Source organism: Trachinotus anak, unplaced genomic scaffold (genome assembly GCF_046630095.1).
Source record: "Trachinotus anak isolate AG129_WGS33_773 ecotype Australia unplaced genomic scaffold, CSIRO_AGI_Tana_v1 ptg000004l, whole genome shotgun sequence".
In the NCBI taxonomy this organism is placed as follows: Eukaryota; Metazoa; Chordata; class Actinopteri; order Carangiformes; family Carangidae; genus Trachinotus; species Trachinotus anak.
This window is the reverse complement of record NW_027273855.1, coordinates 4,090,658-4,112,084: the sequence shown is the minus strand read 5'-3', so window position 1 is coordinate 4,112,084 and position 21,427 is coordinate 4,090,658. Positions and strand designations below refer to the sequence as shown.

Genomic DNA, 21,427 nt, shown 5'->3' with positions numbered 1-21,427 from the left:
TATGTGCCCATTTTCTGTTTCTGTCTCTTTGGGGAGTATGTTTTTCATTGACACCATATTGTCAAATTAAAACCCATATGCTATATTTGGAGTAATGGATCACACCTAACATTACAACCAATCATGTTACTAGACGGCAACCTGTGTCAAAGATCCCACAAAAGCAAAAGCTGAACTAAATCACGCCTTTCTAAACCATAGCTGCAAGATATTTGAACAAGCACGTGCACTGATCTACTAAGAGTAATGTGTAACTACACCTCCCAGAGTCCTTAAATCCTCCTGAAGATCCTTCTGTTAATGAGTCCAGGTGAAAGAACTTATTGTCTGCATTTTGCCTTACAACCTAGACATGGAATGAGCAGGTGCATACATCTGGCTGGTCACATGTGGTCTGTGCTAAAAATCCCTTTTGGCAAAGATGTGATTATTGGTGGTCTTTAGTAGCAGGAGCATAGCATTACTTCACAGTAATGTTGGCAATATGCTACATTCAAAATCAAGACTGTCTTGTTTTCACTGGTAAAAATACAAATGCTTCGGGTTTCAGTCGGCACAACGGTCTCAGGCCTCTGGCCTTAACTTTCACAGGTATTTACAGCCCCAATACACAAATGCTATTGGTTAACATTTCATGTGATTAGTTCTGCATTCATACGTTTCCAAATAACCTGTAAATTTGCAGTTACTTTGAAACTGTGACAAGATGCAACAATGCCAAACAAGTTGGAAACACGCACAGTCTCAGAATCAGTTTCCAGAATGCTCAAGATCATTGCAACACTCATTGCAGTTTTAAGTACAGATTAAACTCCCAATTAGATCATCTTTATCATCCACCATATCTCAGGTAAATAGGAAAATTAGCTTATGTATTGGCCAGATTTATCACAGCTGTACCTCTGCATGCAGATTAATGAAAGGAGAATAACTGAAAAGACCTGGTCAGCAGCTGTATTTGACCAGTAGCGCCGAATAGTGAGGCAAATGGCACGTACAGAAACCTGCAATGTTCATATATTCATGGCCAAGAAATGAAACAAAGAATAAACACCTCAAGAAATGTCCACCTCTGGTATAGGGACCTTCTGCTGGGCAAAACAGTTCTCAGATACTAAATTTAAATTTAGGCTCATCCAGATAGGATGCAGGTAAAGCCCCCAAATTCCTAAAAAAAAAAAAAAAAGTTCCATAGATCCTGTTAAGATTCCTGTGATTGGAACGTGCTAGGATTTTCTTCCTCTTGTATTATCAGATGGAACTTTCAGGGCAGTCAAAGCACACAAATTCCATCTTGTTCTGGTGGAGAGGGAAGGACATCTTGTTGAGAATGTGCCAAATTTGCTTCAGTCTATTGAAGCCCTAAGCCTTCCACTTGCACTTGAGGTTAAAAATAGCCAGAGACCTGCAACTGGTGAAATGTGTGTATATATGTGTGTGATGTGGATATAACTAATATAGTTCAACTGATGATCAGTACCACTGGATACATGTACTCAGCTCCTAGCCTAGACAGCATCCGACCAAGGTACTGTTAAAAAACACAATTGTAGCAACAGAGAGTTACAACTACACAATATTTATCCCTACATTTGCCTATGGATGTGCAACACACATCCTGATGGATCAGTTTCAGTTGTGTTCTATAGGAGGCTTGGAGAGTGAAGAGTAAAAAGTTTTTAGATTGCTTAACCACAACACACGAGCCTTAAGATTAAAGTAATGGAAGATATAATGCAGAGGTCACCACTAATGGTGCATTCAAATTAAGACACAAGAATAAGCTACTTGATACCACTGTGGATGAAGAGATCGCTGCCTCGGCCTATCTATTAGCAGACATGCTGTACTGTGTTTTACCCTTCACTTGCACTTAAGTGATGTAATAAGGAACCAGAAAAACAGATGTTTTACAGAAAATGTAGTGTTCAGACGGTTAACCACAGCACGATGACATGCCACCAGTTTTGCTTTAAGAGCATGTTATTTACTAGGCCTCTTTTTGTTTTAAACTCAATAAGATGATTATGGTGGCATCTGACCCCCAACATCCTTTTTATAGAGTACTCCGCCTTTTCTGTGCTACCACCTCTGAATGCTTGGGTAAGGTCAAATATATGCATGTTTTTTGGTTAATATTTAGTCACAAAAGGCAATATCTAAGTGATGTCATTAATTAACAAAACTATGTGCACACGAAAAACATTACAGTGTGCCATGCACTTTCATCACATTATATTTACATCCTATGCTCTCTACAACTTGATAAGGTCGCACACCTGAAGTCATCAGTACCTCTTTATGCCTTCCTGTGGTAAAAGACACATCTGAGTAACTTGTAAATGTATCTGCATGTTGAATAAAACTACAGTATTTTCACAGACATAATATTACCCAACTTAATGAGACAATTTTCTTTCGTTCAATTTTTTTTTTGTCCGGTGTTTCAAACGGGTTATACAAATGATAAAACAACTGAACACAATGGAAACAGTTCCTCAATGAGAGAATATACTGCTGAAAAGTTAGTATGCTAGACAATGTACGAATAACCGATCACATCAAACAGAGGAAGTTATTTCTAACCAATCATATGGCAGTCTTTTAGGAAACGACAGCCCACTTCCCTACATTCGCACAGCCAGATTGGTTGAGTTAGCAAAATGTTGTTGTTTTGGTGAGAAAAGTTTGTTAGAAAGGCAAGAGTGCAACTTCTGAGGAAACCTCAAGAGTTCTCACCTAAAATGACAACCATAACCGTAAAGAGCTTCTCTTGATGAACTAGGAAGCAAGACATCAATTGTGTGGTGGAACTTCGGGTGCGTGGAGCACGTTCGACCACACAGTTGATAAAACAGTCCTGAATGGGTACTCAGAGACAAATACAAAACAGACTGATGACATATATTGTTAACAATACTAAAACACTGTGCTGGAAAAAACAGGGCAGTTAACCACCTGAAACCAGGCTATCTGCTTTTTCCAGTGTTAATAGGCACATCACATACACTCTTGCTTTTTTTTTTTTTTTTTAATGAAAAAAGGCATGGTGTGGATATGCCCATTTGAAAATGGGGGATTTTAACTAATGAATGTGACCGGTCCAAGGTATGAGCTCCCTGGATGTAAATATTCCAGACTGTGGTATTTATGGATGACAACCTTTACGATTTGTCTTTGTTTAATATATTTCTGTTAAGTTGTGTCTAATGTTAGACAAACCAAAGAGTATCTTTGTTTGGACAAGCTACAATTTGGTACCAACAGCCATGGCCAGATAGCAACCTCTCTACAACTGTCAGTCGCTTGGGATAATGTGAATTCAGTGCAGCCCTGTTTATTTGAGTCTTGTAGTGACACACCTATGCTGCCACACTGTATAAATTACCAATCATAGATAAATATGTGCTGTTCTTTTGCCACTGTTAAATGAGTAGAAACATATTAAGGCAGCTATTACGACACTTACCTTTCTATGGTTATAGTGTACAGTTCACTGTACAAGATATTGCACAGTATTTAAAAGGTGTAGATGCATATCATTTAGACCTGTATTTATATGTGAATGGTCTCAATATTTATAAAATTTATCTGCAGCAACCTTGGTACATTTACCATCGATGTAGGTGTTTTTATCCAGGTATTTGTTTGCAAAGTCACAGACAGTAAATTCTTCCTTTTAAAGACGCCTAGTGGATGCAGTTAAAAACTGGATCATATTTGATGGGAAGAAAAATCAGCACTATCACTGACCAAAGCCATATAATCCCAAAGAGTGAAATCCACAGAGTAAGAATTTAATCCCATTCATGTCCTGCATTTGCAGATTAAAAATAATGCATAAGCTGGATAAAAATCCTTATTTAAAAACAAAAGCCCCCCTCCCCACACACACACACTCTCAGCGCGAAGGACTAATGACTACAGGTTTTAAACACATGGTCATTATTTGGTGTTGACGCTCATCCTACTGACAAGCTCCGCTGTGCACAAACCCAGGGACAAATGTTGCTCAGACACACATTACTGTCATGAAGGCAGTCAGACAAGCTTACACCATACACCACTTGTATCATCACAATTGTATCAATACAATTTTTCGGAAAAGTCCGCCATCATTATGCCATCACTGTCCACCAGGGCCACTGGACAGGGTGCCAGTTACTTTGGAGGTGTCAGCTAAATTGTGGGTTCTGGATGTTACCCACACTATACTAACATTAAATCGAACGATGTTTTATGCTTAGTTTGATAACTGAATGCTGTTGGATGTGCTTCCAGGTTGTTCTCAAACCAAAACCATTACTGAAAAAAAATCTTCAAACATGCTCAGTCTAATGCTGTATATGTGCTTTGTTTATTTTTATCTCCAGTGGATTACAAGGTGAAAGCAGTTAGGCTAAAAGTCTTATCTGCTTGACCAGTTCATTCACAAAGAAATAATCTGATAAATCACAGCAAAGTCTTAAATTCCAGTTAAAATGAGATAGTGAGAGTTACTGTGAGTGACAAGAGGACAGGAAAAAGAAAAGATCAGTATTGGGAGACTAGGGTCAATGCTTGACAATTAAATGTAAATGGAACAAGGAAATGTAGTGTCATGCAAATTTGTTAGACTTTAACCCAAACAAGCTCACAAACTACGCAGCCAAAATAAAACATGGAAACATATATACGTATTATATACATCTGACAAGAAGAAACGTGGAAAAGTGTATAAGGCACATTATACTACAGGAAAGGTAAAGTTTTTGAGTTGAATAAATGCTCAAATGTGTTTTGACCACAGAAAAAAAAAAAATGTTGGAAAAAAACAGTGGATCTAAAACCTCAACAAAACCTATGTCTAAATATTTTGTTTAAAATTTTAATTTATAGACCTTTTTGTTAATCTATACAATAACATTTAACTGTTGTAACCAGTGAGAACTAAGAAAAATATGTCCCATTTTTCATAGGTGTGGTTACAGATGCTTCAAATAAGACATCACATTTAATATCAAAATATGCAAATCAAGTGTTTATTTAATATAAATCACACAGATATTTATCATAGTTGCCATGTATCCTGGTATTTAGGTTCATAGTCAAGATGTACAACACCCCATCCCCACCATGTTGTCCTGTATCTAAGGTGCACATATTAGATTCATCTGACCGGGAATCCTAACAGCTTTAAAACGTTTTTATTAAAAATATATTCTGTACATTTTTACGAGAGGGGAAAAATCAAAGAAATCTTTCCTGCCAAGCCTGAACCCATCCGATGCTCGGCAGCTGTCTCTCTCAGTCTGAGAAAAAGCGGTGATGAAAAAGGCTTTGAACGCCATCTTGTTCATTGCAGCTGCTTGGGCCCTGAATACAGGAACCCATTCATTCGAGGAGGCGGAGGGAGGGGGCACACTGGCAAAATGAATTCATCTTTGTGAACCAGATAATACAAATAGCTCTTTTAAGAAACGATTGGAAAAAAAAAAATCTGAAACGAATAGAAATCGGCTATATTCGGAAACCGATTCTTCCGATGCAGAAATCGTCCCACTGCCGGTCAATAACTTCGTCGAAGCGGCACGCTACAGAGATCTTGCCCGGGTGCTGGAGGAGGCGCTCGGCTCGGCTTCCTGCGACAGCACGTCTGGCTCGTTGCTACACAATCTTTCGAAATGTCTACCACTACATTCAAACCTCCGGACTCCTGTCTTCTCCTGTCACACATTATGTTGGTGTGCTGACGGGGGATTTGATGCTTCATCGGGGATTAAAAAAAGAAAAGAAAAAAACAAAACACAAAAAAAAAAAAAAAAAAAAAAACTTGCCCGTTTTCCGGGCCAGAGCTCGAAACACTCCGGAGCAGCGCGGCCCGGCGGGGCATGGTGACTGTAGCTGCTAACAACCTGCCCTGCAACAGACCCGCGATCGAGATAAACAGATTGTCAACATCCAATTAGAGTATCTCGTTTTCACATCATTAAAAGAAGAAGTTCAAATTAAGGCTGTACCGTGCTGCTCGCTAACTGACGCTGGTTTGGCACCCGTAAAACTAAAATGGCTATTGCCACTAACAGGTCAGCAGCGGCGCCTGTCTTTTTATTTACCCCCCCCCCCCACCCCCCAAATGCGATTTTACAGCTTTGTCACCACTTGGCAATTAATATAAATGTATTATTTGTATGCTTGAGGGTGAACTGCGCTACCGAATTTGCCATTTCCTTCTCGGCACCGCCAGCGGACGGCCGGACGGCTGACACTGCAGACTGGACGTGGGAATGTTAACATATAATGTTAGCCGTGCCATACAGTGGCTGTAATCCGCTATGGTTTCGTTTCCATGAGCTAAATTAAACCCTGTTCGTTCAATTAGCCCGTTTAAACACGGCCAGTCAAAATAAGTGTCCACGGCTGAGATATTCGGCATTACGTAAAATTATTTCAGCAAGGCAAATATCACCGTTTCAATGCAAGAGTTTTACATAAGCGCGGCAATCGAAAACAACACCCTTCATAATCACTACGGATACAGGCAAACTGTTCTGGCTGCCATGTTCGAGATACACACACCCAGATCGGCCAGAGCAGGCTGGAGACGCAGGCTGGAGACGCAGGCTGGGGCCGCTGCTGGCTAACTTGTATGGACTGGCTACAGAGCAGTGGGGGTGGTGGTGATTCTGTTGGTGGAGTGGCCATTTTTAGACTCCCTTCCTTGACAATTGCATGATGCTACACATTTTCAACCAGAGTGCCAGTAAATCCAAGCTCCTTTAATGTTCGTTTGAGTTATGCAAGTGTAAGAAGTTGCAACCACGTAATCACCTTAAACAGCTCGCCTGGGGTTTGTCAACAATAAAAACGAGAGTGGCGAATGTACGACCAATTAGCTTACCTGGTAATCACTGGCCATCCACAGAGCAAAGATGTGAAAAAATGTGAGCCGACGTACAGACCCAACATGTTGGTGATAGCTGGGGTAGATATTACGTCTCGGTTGAGCCCCATTTTGAAATACTGCTGGGGTAAAGTGGCTCCTAAATCACAGCCGATACAGTTTAACCTAGACAGCTTATTTCTTGAGAGAGGGAGAATGATACCCGGACGTTGGAGAGGGGTGCTGGCTAACCTACCGAGCTGTCACCAACTAACCTGCTATTTAACACTAGTCTCGGCCGTTAACCACCTGGTTGCCGGACAGAACCATTACAGATAAATGTAGTTCAGTATTGTTGTAGTTTATTGACACCTGGGTTAACGCAGTGCGTTAAGTTTCTCCAACAGTGGCCCACACCCACTCTCTTGGCAGCAACGACTAGCTAGCAGCAGGCTAACAGCAGCTAACTCAGGCGGAGGAGCCACTCAACCCAGTTAACCCCTTTCGCTCGTCCTCCCTGATCGGCAGGCTCGCCGACTGCACAGCCGCTTAATGCATTTCCTGAAGCGCAATTTCAAATATCAATACACATCCTTACCCGCTTTCAGTCGAGGGTATCCGTTGTTTATATCACATTGACTGGACACAGCAAAATCTTGCCTCTCCTCTCTCCGCCCAGGCGCTCAGATTTAGCTAGTTTAGCTACCGAGGAGCGGCACTCCCCGAACCCAGTTTTTGACCCGCCGAGGGGGGAGACACACCGGCACAGAGGCGCAGAGACGAGGCGGTGTTTCACCCAGAAAGACGTGTCAGAGTCCCGATTGAGCTTTCTTCCGTTTCGACGCAAACTCCAACTCAAAGCAAAAAAAAAATCCCTTCTTGTCTTTCCCACCGTCGTCGTCCCTCTTTTTTTTTTTTTTTTTTTTTTTTCTTCCTTCACGCCAGGATCTCAGTCGCTGCTTCCTCCAGCCATCAAACAGCAGAGATGGGCGCGGTAACCCTGCACTCAGGTCTGGGAAACCCCACGTTTACGGCAGCGTCACAACGTACGGCGGAGGGTCGGCGACCACTCCGCCACCAGGAAACGCTGCCATCTTTGGTAACAGCGGCACACCTAGACGCGTCTACCTGCCGGAAAGCTGCGCGTAATTCCGCACATCTGTTCTTTTACAGAGCTGGAATCAACAAGTGGCGCCAATATGAGCATTTGCTTTGTCGAAGTGGTTGAAACGACTGTGTTTATGCCAGTCATTCTGAAGCTGGTGTGTTGTACAGGTTCTTGGGGCTCTTTTACCATAATTTACAAGGAATAATTAATTACATTTTTTTCAATAAATATTGTATACACTTATGTTTTTATCAATAGTATCCCTTCAGACACTGTACACTCTTAAATCTGTGTACTTTTTAATTCCCCAGGGGATCATAGTACATTTTATAGGGTGTGTATGGCCTCAAGTGACTTTGTGTCCATGAACATGTTTGAGAAATCCAGGAAAATGTGACTTTCATTTCGACACAGCTGCTGCTTCAAGCAGATAGCTGTCTCATTTGCAATTCAAACCAGGCTGCGCCACAAATTTCACTACAGAGGTGTGTGTTCTTCCGTGCCAGCGTGCACCCACAACAACATCTACCTTCACTACCACAAACACTTTTAGTGACCAACCTTGATATTGTAGTTTTACTGAGAAGGATTCAAATTTAAGAGATAATTGCAGCTGTTTATCGTGATAGACTTTTCTATCAAGAAAACCTAACTGAACACCCACCCAACACCCCCCCCTACAGTAACAATTTGATTATCTATGTTGAGTAATTAGTAATTCCTTGACTTTCATCAATCTCTCACCAGAAATTTGATCAATATAACCTGCCAATGGTAGTTTTTTTTATATATATATTCTCAGGATATTAACTTTGCCTTAATTTATGGTTTATGAACTGATGTCCTAGTGCTTCTGTGCTGACTGTGGGTGGATTATCACTACGGCACATAGATGACTTGATCATTATCTCCAGTAGTCTAGGTAGAGTGCTCAGAGGAGGTGTTAATGCTCAGCGGGTTGAGGCGTTACCTGGAGACATGGAACACTTTGACGTCCTCTGGGACAACAAAGTGGGCATGGACTTGGTCCGATGGGGGAAGACGACAGCGGCTCTGGGTTGGCTCCTGAGAGAGCACTGTGCCGTCTACTGTCGCCCAGCATTTGGGGATGTGCTGTTTGTGTCAGATCTGTTTTGCTGTTGTCTCCTCACATCCACATTTTATACTGGCAGTCACTGTTGTGGCTTAGTTTAAACGGAACGTGAGATGAGGCCTGCGCTCGTCGTTTTATATCTGCATACTGAATTTGAATTATTAATGTATATTTTTACATACAGACAAAATCATTTATGAGAATAGTGCAATGAAAGAGCAATTTAAAGTAATAAAATAACTGATTACTGCGTGTCAGATAAATGATTGTGTGTGTTTGTGTGTTAACGCAGGACGCTGGCCTGCTCTCCTGCAGGAACCATCCTCTGCTGTGGGAAGGTCAGCTCTGTGACCACACGTTAGTGCACCTAAAAGAGGAGCAGTCCCCACAGCGAGACAATGTAATCCCACCAAAACTCCTCCACTCAGGTGGTGGTTTATTATATCACATTCATGGATTAGATTAGCTGTAATGTAGTTATCTTATTTATTTATTTAACATAAAAAAAACCCCCAGTGGTAGCTGAACACAGGACGAGCTGAAAACACCGCCCCTGTGTGTGTGTGTGTGTGTGTGTGTGTGTGTGTGTGTATCAGACAGGTTCTAGGTGTGGGTTTCCACCGGGACTCATCTGCCCAGGTTAATGCTGCTGAGATTCAGTTGCCCCTGGATACACCCCTGCCTGTCTGCATACATGTGTTGTGAAGCTTCTTTAGCAGAGCGTCAGACCACCCAGGGGAGAAAGCTTATTGTCTGCATTCAGAAAGAGAGCAGTCCACACCTTCATGTACTAATAACTCATTTCGTTATTAAATTTAAACTGAAGGCTCTATGAAAAAAAAAAGCGATTCAAACTCCGTAATAAACATTAGTTTATGCTTCTTATGTCTTACATCACTTATTATATGATGATAATCCACAAATAAAATGGCTGTAAAGGTGTTTTGTCTCATTCTGAATGTTCACCACTCAGTAACGTCAACAGTGTGAGTGCATCACATAGCTGCAAATAACTTCTGCTGTGTGTTTTAATGCAGCATCAATCAAATCCATGGGCATGGCCTGCAAGAAAGACGGCCGTTATGAGCATTTTCACCTCCCTGCGTTGATTTAGTGAAGTCACATCCACTAACTGTTCATACACAGGCAGACAGACAGGCAGACAGACACACACACACACACACCACTCGTCAGTAGAGCAGGGAACATAAGTAGCACTATCTCACGGTATTAGCGAGAGATCAGAGGAGAAATCAGATTAGAAAAAGAGGCAAAATGGCAACACAAATATTGCCTCTCATACGTTTCATAAAACCAGTGACATTACACGAGGCTAAGCTCATAATGACCTTGCTTTTTATAGGCAGGTTGGGGTACAGTAATCTGATTTAGCATAATCTCCTACAATCTCTGATAAATGCTTACGGCATGTATCTCTGAGAGAGGTCAGACCCCATTGGTCCGTTTTGAGGCATTACTGACATCTGCTGTTGTGCATCTACACGGGGCCTAGTTCGCATTCAGTACGACACCTTTTGGAGTTTATCAAGTGAGCTCTCATCTTCGAGAAGAATTTATTGATTAAAATGTGACAGAGTAATCAATGATGATGATTATGATTGTATATATTTGTTTATTTTTATCAAAAAATATTTTTAAAAAGGACTGTTAAAGACTATTGGGCAAAGATGTAAAGATAATTACCCGTAAGTAATAAATAAGCAGTCAGAATTATAAATCATGGATGAACAGTTCAAATAGTTAGCGAAAAGTAATTATTGAAATAATTAGCTAAAGTTCATGGATAAAGACTGAATCCCAATCTGACCTAAACACTGATAATTCAACTGTATGAAAAAAGGATTATAACAACATCGACTTTTTTAAGTGATAGTTAATATCTCCATAAAAATCAACTCAGAGGAAGACGTGGAGCGCGGTATATGGGGCTTCTGAAGGGACAGAGTACATGAGTTCGTCTGTCACACCTGTGGTCTGTTCTTCTGTGACTTAAAAAATAAATAAATACAATAAAACTAGAACCTAGAAACATCTGAATGAGTCTGAGGTTCTCAACACACCCTGCTTTACCTTAAGTTCATATTGTTCTCAAAGAACTGGAACAGATGTTAACCAGGCAGCTTCAAGACTAGTTTCTTAATATCAAGATTCAGAGAGATTTAAATTTACTGTGTTTTGAAAAACATAGTTATAATTATGATTAGTTACTTTGTATTTAAAATTGAGAGTCAATCTCTTTACCCATTAATAGGTAGAGATGAAATTATGGATTTTGTGAGGAGTATTGCGAAACCTTTCCCATAATGTTGTATGTTTTGTATTTGGTCATTTACGTCTTTCTAATGTAAACTTCTTGGCTAGGTGAAGAATAATCTAATATATCATTGTCATTTCCATTTAGAATAAAAGAACTGGGAACAAAATAGCAGCGCACTGGGATCTTTTCTCCTTTTACTGTTGAAGATTTCATGCATGTGTGTGTCAGCTGATGTTCTCCTGTGTAAACACACTCTGCTCAAGTTACTGCCCCTGTTCATTATATACGCTTGATAATTCTGGACTTTCCTTGATAATTAGTCAGATTATCAAGGAAAGACACACACCCCACCCCACAAACACACACACACACACACACACACACACACACACACACACACACACACACACAAACACAAACACACACACTTTAAATTCCGTGACATTTCAGGGATCCCATAACCTCTGGAGGACCAGGTGGCCATCAGAGGCTCCTAGTGGCAGCACTTGTGAATGCATTCATCTCGTGCCAAGCTGGGCCCTGTCCAGGTCTTCTGGATGGGGGTGATAACCTGAGGAAAGACTGAAGTGCTCTCCACGATGCTCAGAATCAGGAGAAATCTGTAGCTGATCTTCATTAACGGTCACATATCGGCCGCTAAGATTCACACACGAGAAGACATTGCAGTGTGTTGTGAGAGGACTTCTACTCAGCTCAACTGTTTCATTAGTCTTTCAGTTTATACTTCTATGATGGTCTAATTGCTCCTTCACTGCCCTTTTCACCTTAAAAAGAACAAATTATGTGGTGACATACAGAATACTTTTATTTCTCTCCGATTTAGTTTTATATTTATATAGAACATTCACAGAAAATTGGAAATTTGATGAGCTAAAGTACATAGTTAATACTTATTTGTTGGACTTTCATTTCGATACAACTGCTACTTCAAGCAGATAGCTGTCTCATTTGCAATTCAAACCAGGCTGCGCCACAAATTTCACCTTAAAAAGAACAAATTATGTGGTGACATACAGAATACTTTTATTTCTCTCCGATTTAGTTTTATATTTATACAGAACATTCACAGAAAATTGGAAATTTGATGAGCTAAAGTACATAGTTAATACTTATTTGTTGGTTGCCACAGTTAAAGTAATGGCCTATGGGTTTCGAAAGGTGACATCTACATTAACATTTTTGGTCTGACATGGCCAATAGATACAGAGAGATATATACTGTGACCAGTATGTAGATAACAGTAATAACCATTGATCTATTACTATTGTTATTATTGATACCACCAAGATTACTAGGCCTACAGCTCCAGATACAGTTATTGACACTAACAGACCCGTACGTCAGTCTATGCCTGATCAGTTGACTATAATTTCATCTTTTATCATCATCATTCATCTCCTTTAATCTGGTCACATTCCGGCTCTTATTTCCCACACTGCACCTTGTTTGACCTCAGTGTGAACTCCGTCTCCTTTCACTTCATGTGTACAGTACCAGCAGAGCTACAGTATGTACTTTATACATCTGCTGGCTTACATCAGCTCACACACCATCAGCCAGTGGCTTACTTGGCATTACATATGCCCCCTGGTGGTGGAATTAGGTTCATGCATTGAAGTGCTTCAGGTTGAGTTGGGGGGTTGATGGGGCACACCCCGGGTTTAATAAATCAGTTTTTCACAAAGGGATGAAGTTAGTGGTGAAAAGCTGAAGGAACGCTTTCTATTCAGCACAAACCAGCAAAACTTTGTCCTTGAGTGAAGGGTCATGGTGGGTCACCGGGGCTTTACAGCCTTGTCATAATTAAAGCTATAATACAGGTACAGGAACCTCATGTGCATTTTACAATAGCTTTAGCTCACTTTTCACTATTCAAAACTCTTCATGCAAAAAAAACATAAAATGCGTTTATCCAAAGTGACTTACAAGTGAGCGACATCACTAAAGCTTCAGTGCAGTAGGAGAACTTGGTTTTCTTAGGAACAGATTATATTCAGCAAATAAAGGTTTTTGTGTAAGTTGTAAATTTTTTCCCAGAGCCACATGTGTAATGTTTTCATACACAGTGTTCACATACATAGTGTTTTGACGAGAACCAGTTACTGTTTAACTACATTATCGGATAATAACCATTTTATTTTAAAATGCAATCCTGTTTATTTGTGACTGTGGTCACATTGGGTACCAACACAACAAAGTCTCTCGTAAATGTGACCATGTTGCTGTCGGATACAACAGTGTGGCTCCAGTGTTACACAGCTTCTGTATGGCAGAAAAAATCCTCGGACAATATTTTACACTTTTAATAATAAGATTCAAAACATAAATAATTAAGTCATCCTTTGGTGCTGGTTACATATACTGTAAATACAGTATATCACATGTCTTTGTGTGTAGTGTCGGTAGTGTAGTGTCAGTGTGTGTGTGTGAGCGCATTTCCCCACTGACTGTCATCCAGGTACTGTAGAGATCAGTCAGCATTTGTGGAGACCGAAGCCATCAAGGTGACTCTGTACACATTCCTCTCATCCCCCTTCAAGGTAAGAGGCACACATGTCTGCACCACCTCATAGGGCTGAAACACACAAACACACACACCCGCACACACATGAATACACATACAAACAATCAGTGAGTGCAGTGTGCTCAAAACTGAATAAAGTTCAAACATCTTGAAACAGGATTTAGAAGGCTGATGGTGGTAGGGTTGCCAGTATTTACAGTGTTTACTTAAAGTATTTCACAACTCTGGATTTGCATCAGTTATGAAGTCCACATTTTGTCATCACATCCAAACTGACACAACTTCAAGTTACTACTGAGTCATGCAAACATTTCTGTAAGTTCTTCCTCACCTTGTATCCACTCTGAGGGGTCCATGTGATGGTGATGGTGCGTTTGTGGCCTGCCTCCACAGTGCCTTTGCTGGGCTCCACACTGAAGCCCTGCTGCTGAAGGGACGCCACATTATCCCAGGAAAATTCACCACTCTGTGAGAAATACAGAGAAGATGACTGAACAGACACACAACAAACACTACACAGGGGAATGAATCCTTTACACAGATGCTGTATAATGACGATATCAATATACAGAATAATAATGACATTGAATGTAATTGATATTGTAAAGTTTTTATGATGTTTATCCCTGAAATAGGCTATTTACTGTAGGTGCATATCTGTGTAAGCCTATTGCCTCTGTTGTTCCTGATGACATCTCAGTACCTTCTTACTGGGCTGTGCGGAGCAGATGCAGCCCACATGCAGCTCCCTCACTGCAGGGGTGATGGCCCCCCCTCTGTAGCTAGCCCGCAGGGTCACCAGCACAGGGATGCTGGGGTTCTCCATCACCCCTGACTCTCCTAGATAGAGAGAGGATCATATCAGCAGCTTTACAAGTTTTATCCCATTTGCTACAAATAGTATTTAATACTACTTTTTACATTACATTACATTTTAAAGCCAACAAGACTCTTCTGGCACAGCTCATTTGCACCACAGCTAACCAGAAATTTGAAAACAATTTTAATGCTGGTGGCATGGCTCTGTTTATGACAACATGTATCTGTCAGTTGGTTGCTTGGTCAGTCCACCACTTTGGTCCAGACTGAAATATCTCAACAACTCCTGGATGGAAATTGAATAAAATGTTGTACAGATATATAATGGTCCCCAGAGGATTAATCCTAATGACTTTGATGATCCTCTGACATTTCAGACAGACTGTCATGAAAGTTTGGTACAATAACATGTGGTACAGACTTTCCAGACAGAGATATCATCTGGTCAAAATTATAAATGCCCAATACTTGCAAAACTAAGATAAAATAATATGGTGAACATGTTAAACATGATACCCACTAAAAATCTGAATCTTAGCACAGTCACTGGCAGGTCAGTGTTAGCATTTATCTCAAAGCACCACTGTACCTGAAAGCAGCTTCATAGTGCCACAAGTGTGGCTCTTGACAGCCCTTGGCTTCCATTCATTTATTTCAATACATTACACTTTACATCACGTACATGCATACTTAGTTAGATTTTTGCTGATTGTTTTTGAATGCATGCAACTTACTTTTAGATTCATCAGCTACTTCTCAAATCATTCTGCAGATATATCTCCACACGGCTTAGACTAAATTGGATGTCTCCAAACATGAACACGTTGACACGTTTGTTTATACATGCAGGCTGCGTGGACATAAATGTTAGGCTGCACGCAGGCTCTAGCAGACATGAGCAGGCACACGGACTCTTGCATCCATGTCCTAATGTTCAGTATGATGACTTATGCAACCTAAGAAAGTTTCAAGAGTCTGCTAAATGTTTTTTGTACTTTACAGAAATGAATAAAAATCAGTGGCTGCAGACTTCACCAATTTTCATGCATCAACCAACACCTCTTTGATTTAGTAACATTTACTGTAACCTTGTCAACGAGGTGTGCCTATTTTCACTCATGGATTTTGTGGCAAAATGTGATCTGACTGCTGGTGACTAGGACATGGGCTGTGAGCATGCTATATGATTAGCATAAATCACTACTTCACATATGTGTCCTTGCTTGCATAAATCATGGAATGTGTCTGGGAGTTGTTGTCATCTATACAGAGTCAGTATCTTTATTTTCTCTGCCTGAGTTGTCTCTCTTGTTGGAGCTTTCAGTATCTTACTGAATGTGCTGAAGGTGAATCCAGAATCAATTTCCATAGATAAACGGTGCAGCATCAAGCTGTTCCACACTGACTGTGTATTTCATTAAGCTACATCATTTTTCATTATACCAGCATAGAAGGAAGAAGTGAGGAAGAGCCATTGCTACCTGTGAGCTGAGTTCGACTGGTTATCAGTGGAGGGAGGAGGGACTCAATGGGCACTGTCAGCAGGTCTCCACCATACAGATACATGTTATGTGAAGAGGCAGCACCCTTCAGGTCCATCACACACACTTTACTCTGAGAGACAGGAATGACACAGTGTTAAATAGAGGACATAAAGGGTGCAGAGTGTACATTTGGATAATAAGAGTGTGTCAGGAGGACAGCATCTGCCTGGATCATGTGATGACTTTTACAACCAGTGATTAAGGCCAAGGTGAGGTTGGGTAGAGAAATGTAATTAAGGCTTACAGCGTGTGCTGACCTTATTCATGAGCTCTATGGTGAGTTTGTCAGAGTAGTTGACAGATGGGTGGTCAGGATGAAAGGTGACAGTGATGTCCTGGCTCTGTCCTGGAGCAATGCTGCCCTCTACTGGCACCACACTGAACACACTCAGCCCACTGTAGTTCTGGGTTCCTGTGCAGGATACAGAAGATATCCTGTTATAATCACTTTGTCCACTATTGTTATGTCTGTTATTAGAACAGCTGTTAAAATGATGAAGCAGTCTGTGGCCACAGTCTTGATCTTGTAACCTCAATGGGGTTTATGTCAGATGCCACAGTTACTGATGTCCAAATTGTTGCTTATGTGGATATGAGAAACACTGGCGACCACATTACACATACTCATGCTACATTATTGTCAAAACCACCTGTCTTGTTTATCTATGATAGTGTGATGCATGATTGTAACAATCAGATGCTAAAAGTATTAATCAATGCTATTACTAACCTGAGGACAAAAGATGCTCTAAGTTAAAGCTAAGACTTTACATTACAAAAAATGTACTATTGACCACCTGATACTGGATAACTATATTTCAGAGTCAAATCCAATGATGACAAAGGCATTTGCTGATGGTATTTCTTTTTACATAAACACATATTATAAATAAATAATCTTGATTTTTTTTTCTTTGATCAGTGTGAGCATGATACATACTGAGAAAGACATTGCACAGTTTCAAAATCATCCTGCCAGTGCTCTCTGCTGGACGAACTGTATAATGGTAACACTGATCCTAAAATACATCAAACCTACTTTTGCATTTTCGTATTCCAACTTTTATCTGCCGGCATATACACAGATACTGATATATCTGCAATTAACTGATATCAGCCAGTATATATTGCCCTATATCACCAATACTGATACATCTCACCAATACTGATACATAATCATGTAAATGAAAGATAAACTGTCCAGACACTGTTTTCATCACTGAAGATCATAAAAAAACATGTAAAGCTTCTTCTTACAGCGACAGATGACTCAACGAGAAAAGGTCAGATATATTTAACATTGAGTATGAGATTTTTTTGTACTGCACTTTATTTGTTCACTAAAAGTACAGCCTCTTGTGCCCAGCCAACATCCCTCAAACATTTTAAAGCTTGAAATAGTAACAGCATGGGCTCACTGGGCATGAGAACAAAAACTGGTTGTTGTTGTATATCACTGACTCATGAAATCAGAGCTTTTAAAGTCAAACTGCTGCTCATTACAGTATCTACAGCTTCTTTTTGCATAGGACATATGTTAAATTAGAAAATTCAATGAGGTTAATTCACCTTTTCAGAGAACTTTAGCAGTTGAAAAACATGGCTGAGCACAGTATATTATTAATTATTAGCAGATAATAATGAGTTAAAGTCGTGTTAAAATAGAAATTGTATTTAAAAACATCTAAACCAAGGATATATGTAGGCAAAAGATCCAGAGCCACATGAGAGCTAAAGCACGGACTCAGTATTGTCCATACATGTGCTCTGTGTCATTTTTCCATTTGGAGCCCAAGCAGTCAAAGTTTCCCAGGGTCCTTGGTGAACTGGTGAAGTGTTTATTACATCTTACCCACAGTAGGCTGGACCTGAGAGTCTGTGTAAGCACCCAGCAGGACGGCCACCCTGTCAGCTCCACCCTGAGGCCTGGAGGGAGAGAGACTGGCCAGCAGCACCCTGAAACCCACTGCTACCGCCGAGCTGTTCTGCAGCTGCAGATGAAACAGGGCTTAATGTCATTTTCAAGGCTGCATATTAACAATCAGTCTTGGTCTACTTCTTCTCCTTCTTATCCTTTAGCTGCGGACACACTGTTAACTGACCTTTAGGACCTGTGAGCTTCTCTCCTTCTCCAACACATAGCCAAAGTCAAGGAGACCTCCAGGATGGGACGAGGTGACAGCAGGGACCACACCCTCCCCATGCAGAGTCACCTCCAGGGTCATTTTCTGGCTATGGATCTGCAGAGTCTCACGGTGCTACAGAATAGTGGAGGATGGGTGTGTAAGGTTTTACTCAATGTTCATCATGTTATAATGTTTTATGTGGTTTCTCATTTGAGAGGTACACAGACCAAACAGTAGATTAACATGGGCTGTAACAGTAATTTTGAGTAATTCACTTATTGACTTCTGGGCCATTTATTAGTGGGAAAAATGTGCCACACTGGTGATAGGTGTATGTATGTTTATTAAGATCTAGCTTTGTGATAAATTCGACACCGTTAACCCACCGATTTCTCCTGAGTTGGTCTGAAGGCCAGCACCACAGTGTGTTTTTCTCCAGGTCTTATGCATCTGAGAGCATTGAGAAGATAAAAGGGACCATGTATATCCAGCACCGATGACCTCAGCTTGCATATAGTCAAAGAAAAAAAGTAGTGAATAGTCATTATTATTATTTATTATTATTTGTCGTCTTAGCCATTTATGATTAAGACATATTATATTGTGATATTTAACTTCTGGACATGAAATAACCAGTATAAAGAGATGGCATTAATAAAATGTATACACATAAAAATAGTCTGTAGAGGACTATGACTTTTGCCTGGATTAACCTAATAGGTTTAAATCCAATGTTTGCTTTTAAAGTTCATAAAAGGAGAAGAGGTCAATTTGTAATCTAATCTAATAATTTTACAGAATACTAACTTTTACTTATTGAGGACTTTATTTGTCCAGGTTTTAAGATATCTGTCTTTGAGAAGTTACTGAGGAGAAGACAGTAGTGGCAGACAGGAACTGTGGGGACAATAACATGCAACAAAAGTCCCCATGCCAGATCTGAACCAGGGATTACACAGTCAGCATCTAAAGCCCCGCGGCCAGCAGAGATTTCTGCCTTCACCTAAATACAATGGATTTGATTTATGGTGCTCACAGCTTGAAATGTTTCATTTAAAATTCTCAAAAGCAACATATATCTCCAGGGACAGTGTCGCCATCACTACAATCCACAATACATACTGTTAAGAGGTTTCTTTAGATTGACTTTCAACATAAGTGCACATACAGTTCAGAGCGGGATACCCTGGTGGCTGCGGGGGTAAGGTGATGGCCATGAACTGCGACGTCCCTAGTTTAAAGTTGCCCAGAGACTCTCGCTACATGTCATTCTCCATTTCTCTTTTCCTGTTGTCTCTCTACTGTCCACCTTGAGCAGCACAAACTGAATTCAACTCACCACAGGTGCATTGTTATGGAGGCAGAAATCACAGACTGATACCTCAAAACCTGGACAAATAAAACCCTTGTGTCACGATGTGTGATGGTGGATACTTCTAAAGGTATGAAAACATCTTTTGATAATGTTTCCTGATATTTGGGTGAACAGAGAACACTACAGGGTGTCTGCAGACAGTGGTGCTGGAAGGATTGTATTTCATAGTACGCACAAGAACTGTCTGTCCGCTTGTGGACTACCTTTATGTTTCCAAATAGGGTTGCCACCCCAGTTGAAGATACAATCAAAGTGTGTCCTGTATTGATTCAATACAGGATGCACTTTTCCCATATCCTCTGATGTGAATAAGGTAATGTCAGGTAAACCAAACTAGTTTATAAATAAGCAGTAGACTGACAACCTCTGTGTGCTGTGAGAAAACACATGTCTGGTTGCCCTTTATACATAAAAGTAACCATGCAGCAGGATGCACTGATGGCTCACCTGGTAGAGCGCAGATCTTTAAAGGCTTACATTTAATCCCAGTGGTCATGGCTGGAGTCCCACCCGAGGCCCTTTGCTGCATGTCATCTGCTTTGCTCTCTAATACTACTTGGAAAGCTGTACCACACTGCATTTTTGTTACCCTTGATATTTTTGGGTTGTAAGCACATGAAAGAGTGTGTATCAGCATTTTATAATCTCCAAAAATGTTTGCAAAAGTCGGCATTAAGCAGAAACAGATTCTCTCATTTAGCTAAATAAACAAACAAAATTATAGAAAAAGTATATGCACAGTGTGTGCAGGATTACAGCTGCCGGTGCAACTGTCTGCAGAAAGTCATTTTACAACTTTTACAAATTGATTGAAGTCATTCATATGTTTAACATAAATCCTCAAAGTTGTAAAAGAGAAATGTGAAAGCACACCAGGAATTAATCATGATCAGGGAATTCCCCTCTTTTTTAGTGAAGCAGATAAGATGTGGTAGCAAATCTGTCGCACCAATAAATCTGTCAGTTCATAAACTGTATTTAGGATTTAGACTATAGAATGTGCAGATGTGTAAATTAATCAGCAGATGTTAAATCTATTTGCACTTTAATTTGACCCTTAGCTCTTCAGTCACTTTTGTTTTGCGTGTTTGGATCCACCTGCTGGAGAAAGGATACATCCAGAGTTTCCTTTGAAATGTTCTGAACTGTAAACCTCTTAATCACCTTCTCCCCTAAAATAGAAGACACAGACAAAACAATAAATAAATACAAAAAGGTGTGAGAGCTGAAAGCACAAGTGAACATGTACAGTATGTGAAGAACTCAGAGAGGGACTCACCCACTGCCACCTGATGGAAGTCTATCGTACTGTGTCCATTGTTGGATATCACCACTAGAGAGGGCTGGACAGCAGCACACCGCAGCTTCAAGTAGAGCGTATTGAAGGGACTGAGGATATATTGGACATGACAAGCTATGAAATAAGGAATCTGGGTAACAGCTCACACTCTGCCTTTTCATTATAGCACTTCACTGATACAGATTAATACAGACAACTGATTTCCGTACATTGTTTCGCAATTAAGCTTAATCAAAAGTTATTAGGAACATATTTTGGTCAGAGTTCAAACAAAGCAGGAAACTTTACAGGAATAAAAATGACAGATACCCTAAAGTGGAGAAAATATTAAATTGTTTGAAAGCTGAAAAGGCTCAAGCAATATTTAGAGATTTCGA

The 21,427-nt window shown here is 40.4% G+C and overlaps 2 protein-coding genes across 3 annotated transcripts in view; both read right to left on the bottom strand.

Moving 5' to 3' along the window:
• Positions 1 to 7,866, bottom strand: part of gnb1a (guanine nucleotide binding protein (G protein), beta polypeptide 1a) — a 39,006-nt gene extending 31,140 nt beyond the window's left edge. Inside the window, exon 1 of the mRNA XM_071475318.1 lies at positions 7,461 to 7,866. The gene's annotated coding sequence lies outside the window, so the exon portion shown is untranslated. The remainder of the gene's footprint in view (positions 1 to 7,460) is intronic.
• Positions 7,867 to 13,650: 5,784 nt separating this feature from the next.
• The window catches only part of cfap74 (cilia and flagella associated protein 74), a 54,147-nt gene continuing 46,370 nt past the window's right edge, over positions 13,651 to 21,427 (bottom strand). For both annotated transcript variants that reach the window (XM_071475316.1, XM_071475317.1), the window contains exons 30-39: positions 21,030 to 21,139; positions 20,867 to 20,922; positions 18,762 to 18,881; positions 18,352 to 18,507; positions 18,102 to 18,240; positions 16,507 to 16,661; positions 16,187 to 16,319; positions 14,590 to 14,726; positions 14,218 to 14,352; positions 13,651 to 13,937 (exon numbers count right to left, since the gene is read on the bottom strand). In XM_071475316.1, the coding sequence (XP_071331417.1) occupies positions 13,833 to 13,937; positions 14,218 to 14,352; positions 14,590 to 14,726; positions 16,187 to 16,319; positions 16,507 to 16,661; positions 18,102 to 18,240; positions 18,352 to 18,507; positions 18,762 to 18,881; positions 20,867 to 20,922; positions 21,030 to 21,139 (1,246 nt within the window). In that variant the 3' untranslated portion in view covers positions 13,651 to 13,832. The remainder of the gene's footprint in view (positions 13,938 to 14,217; positions 14,353 to 14,589; positions 14,727 to 16,186; positions 16,320 to 16,506; positions 16,662 to 18,101; positions 18,241 to 18,351; positions 18,508 to 18,761; positions 18,882 to 20,866; positions 20,923 to 21,029; positions 21,140 to 21,427) is intronic.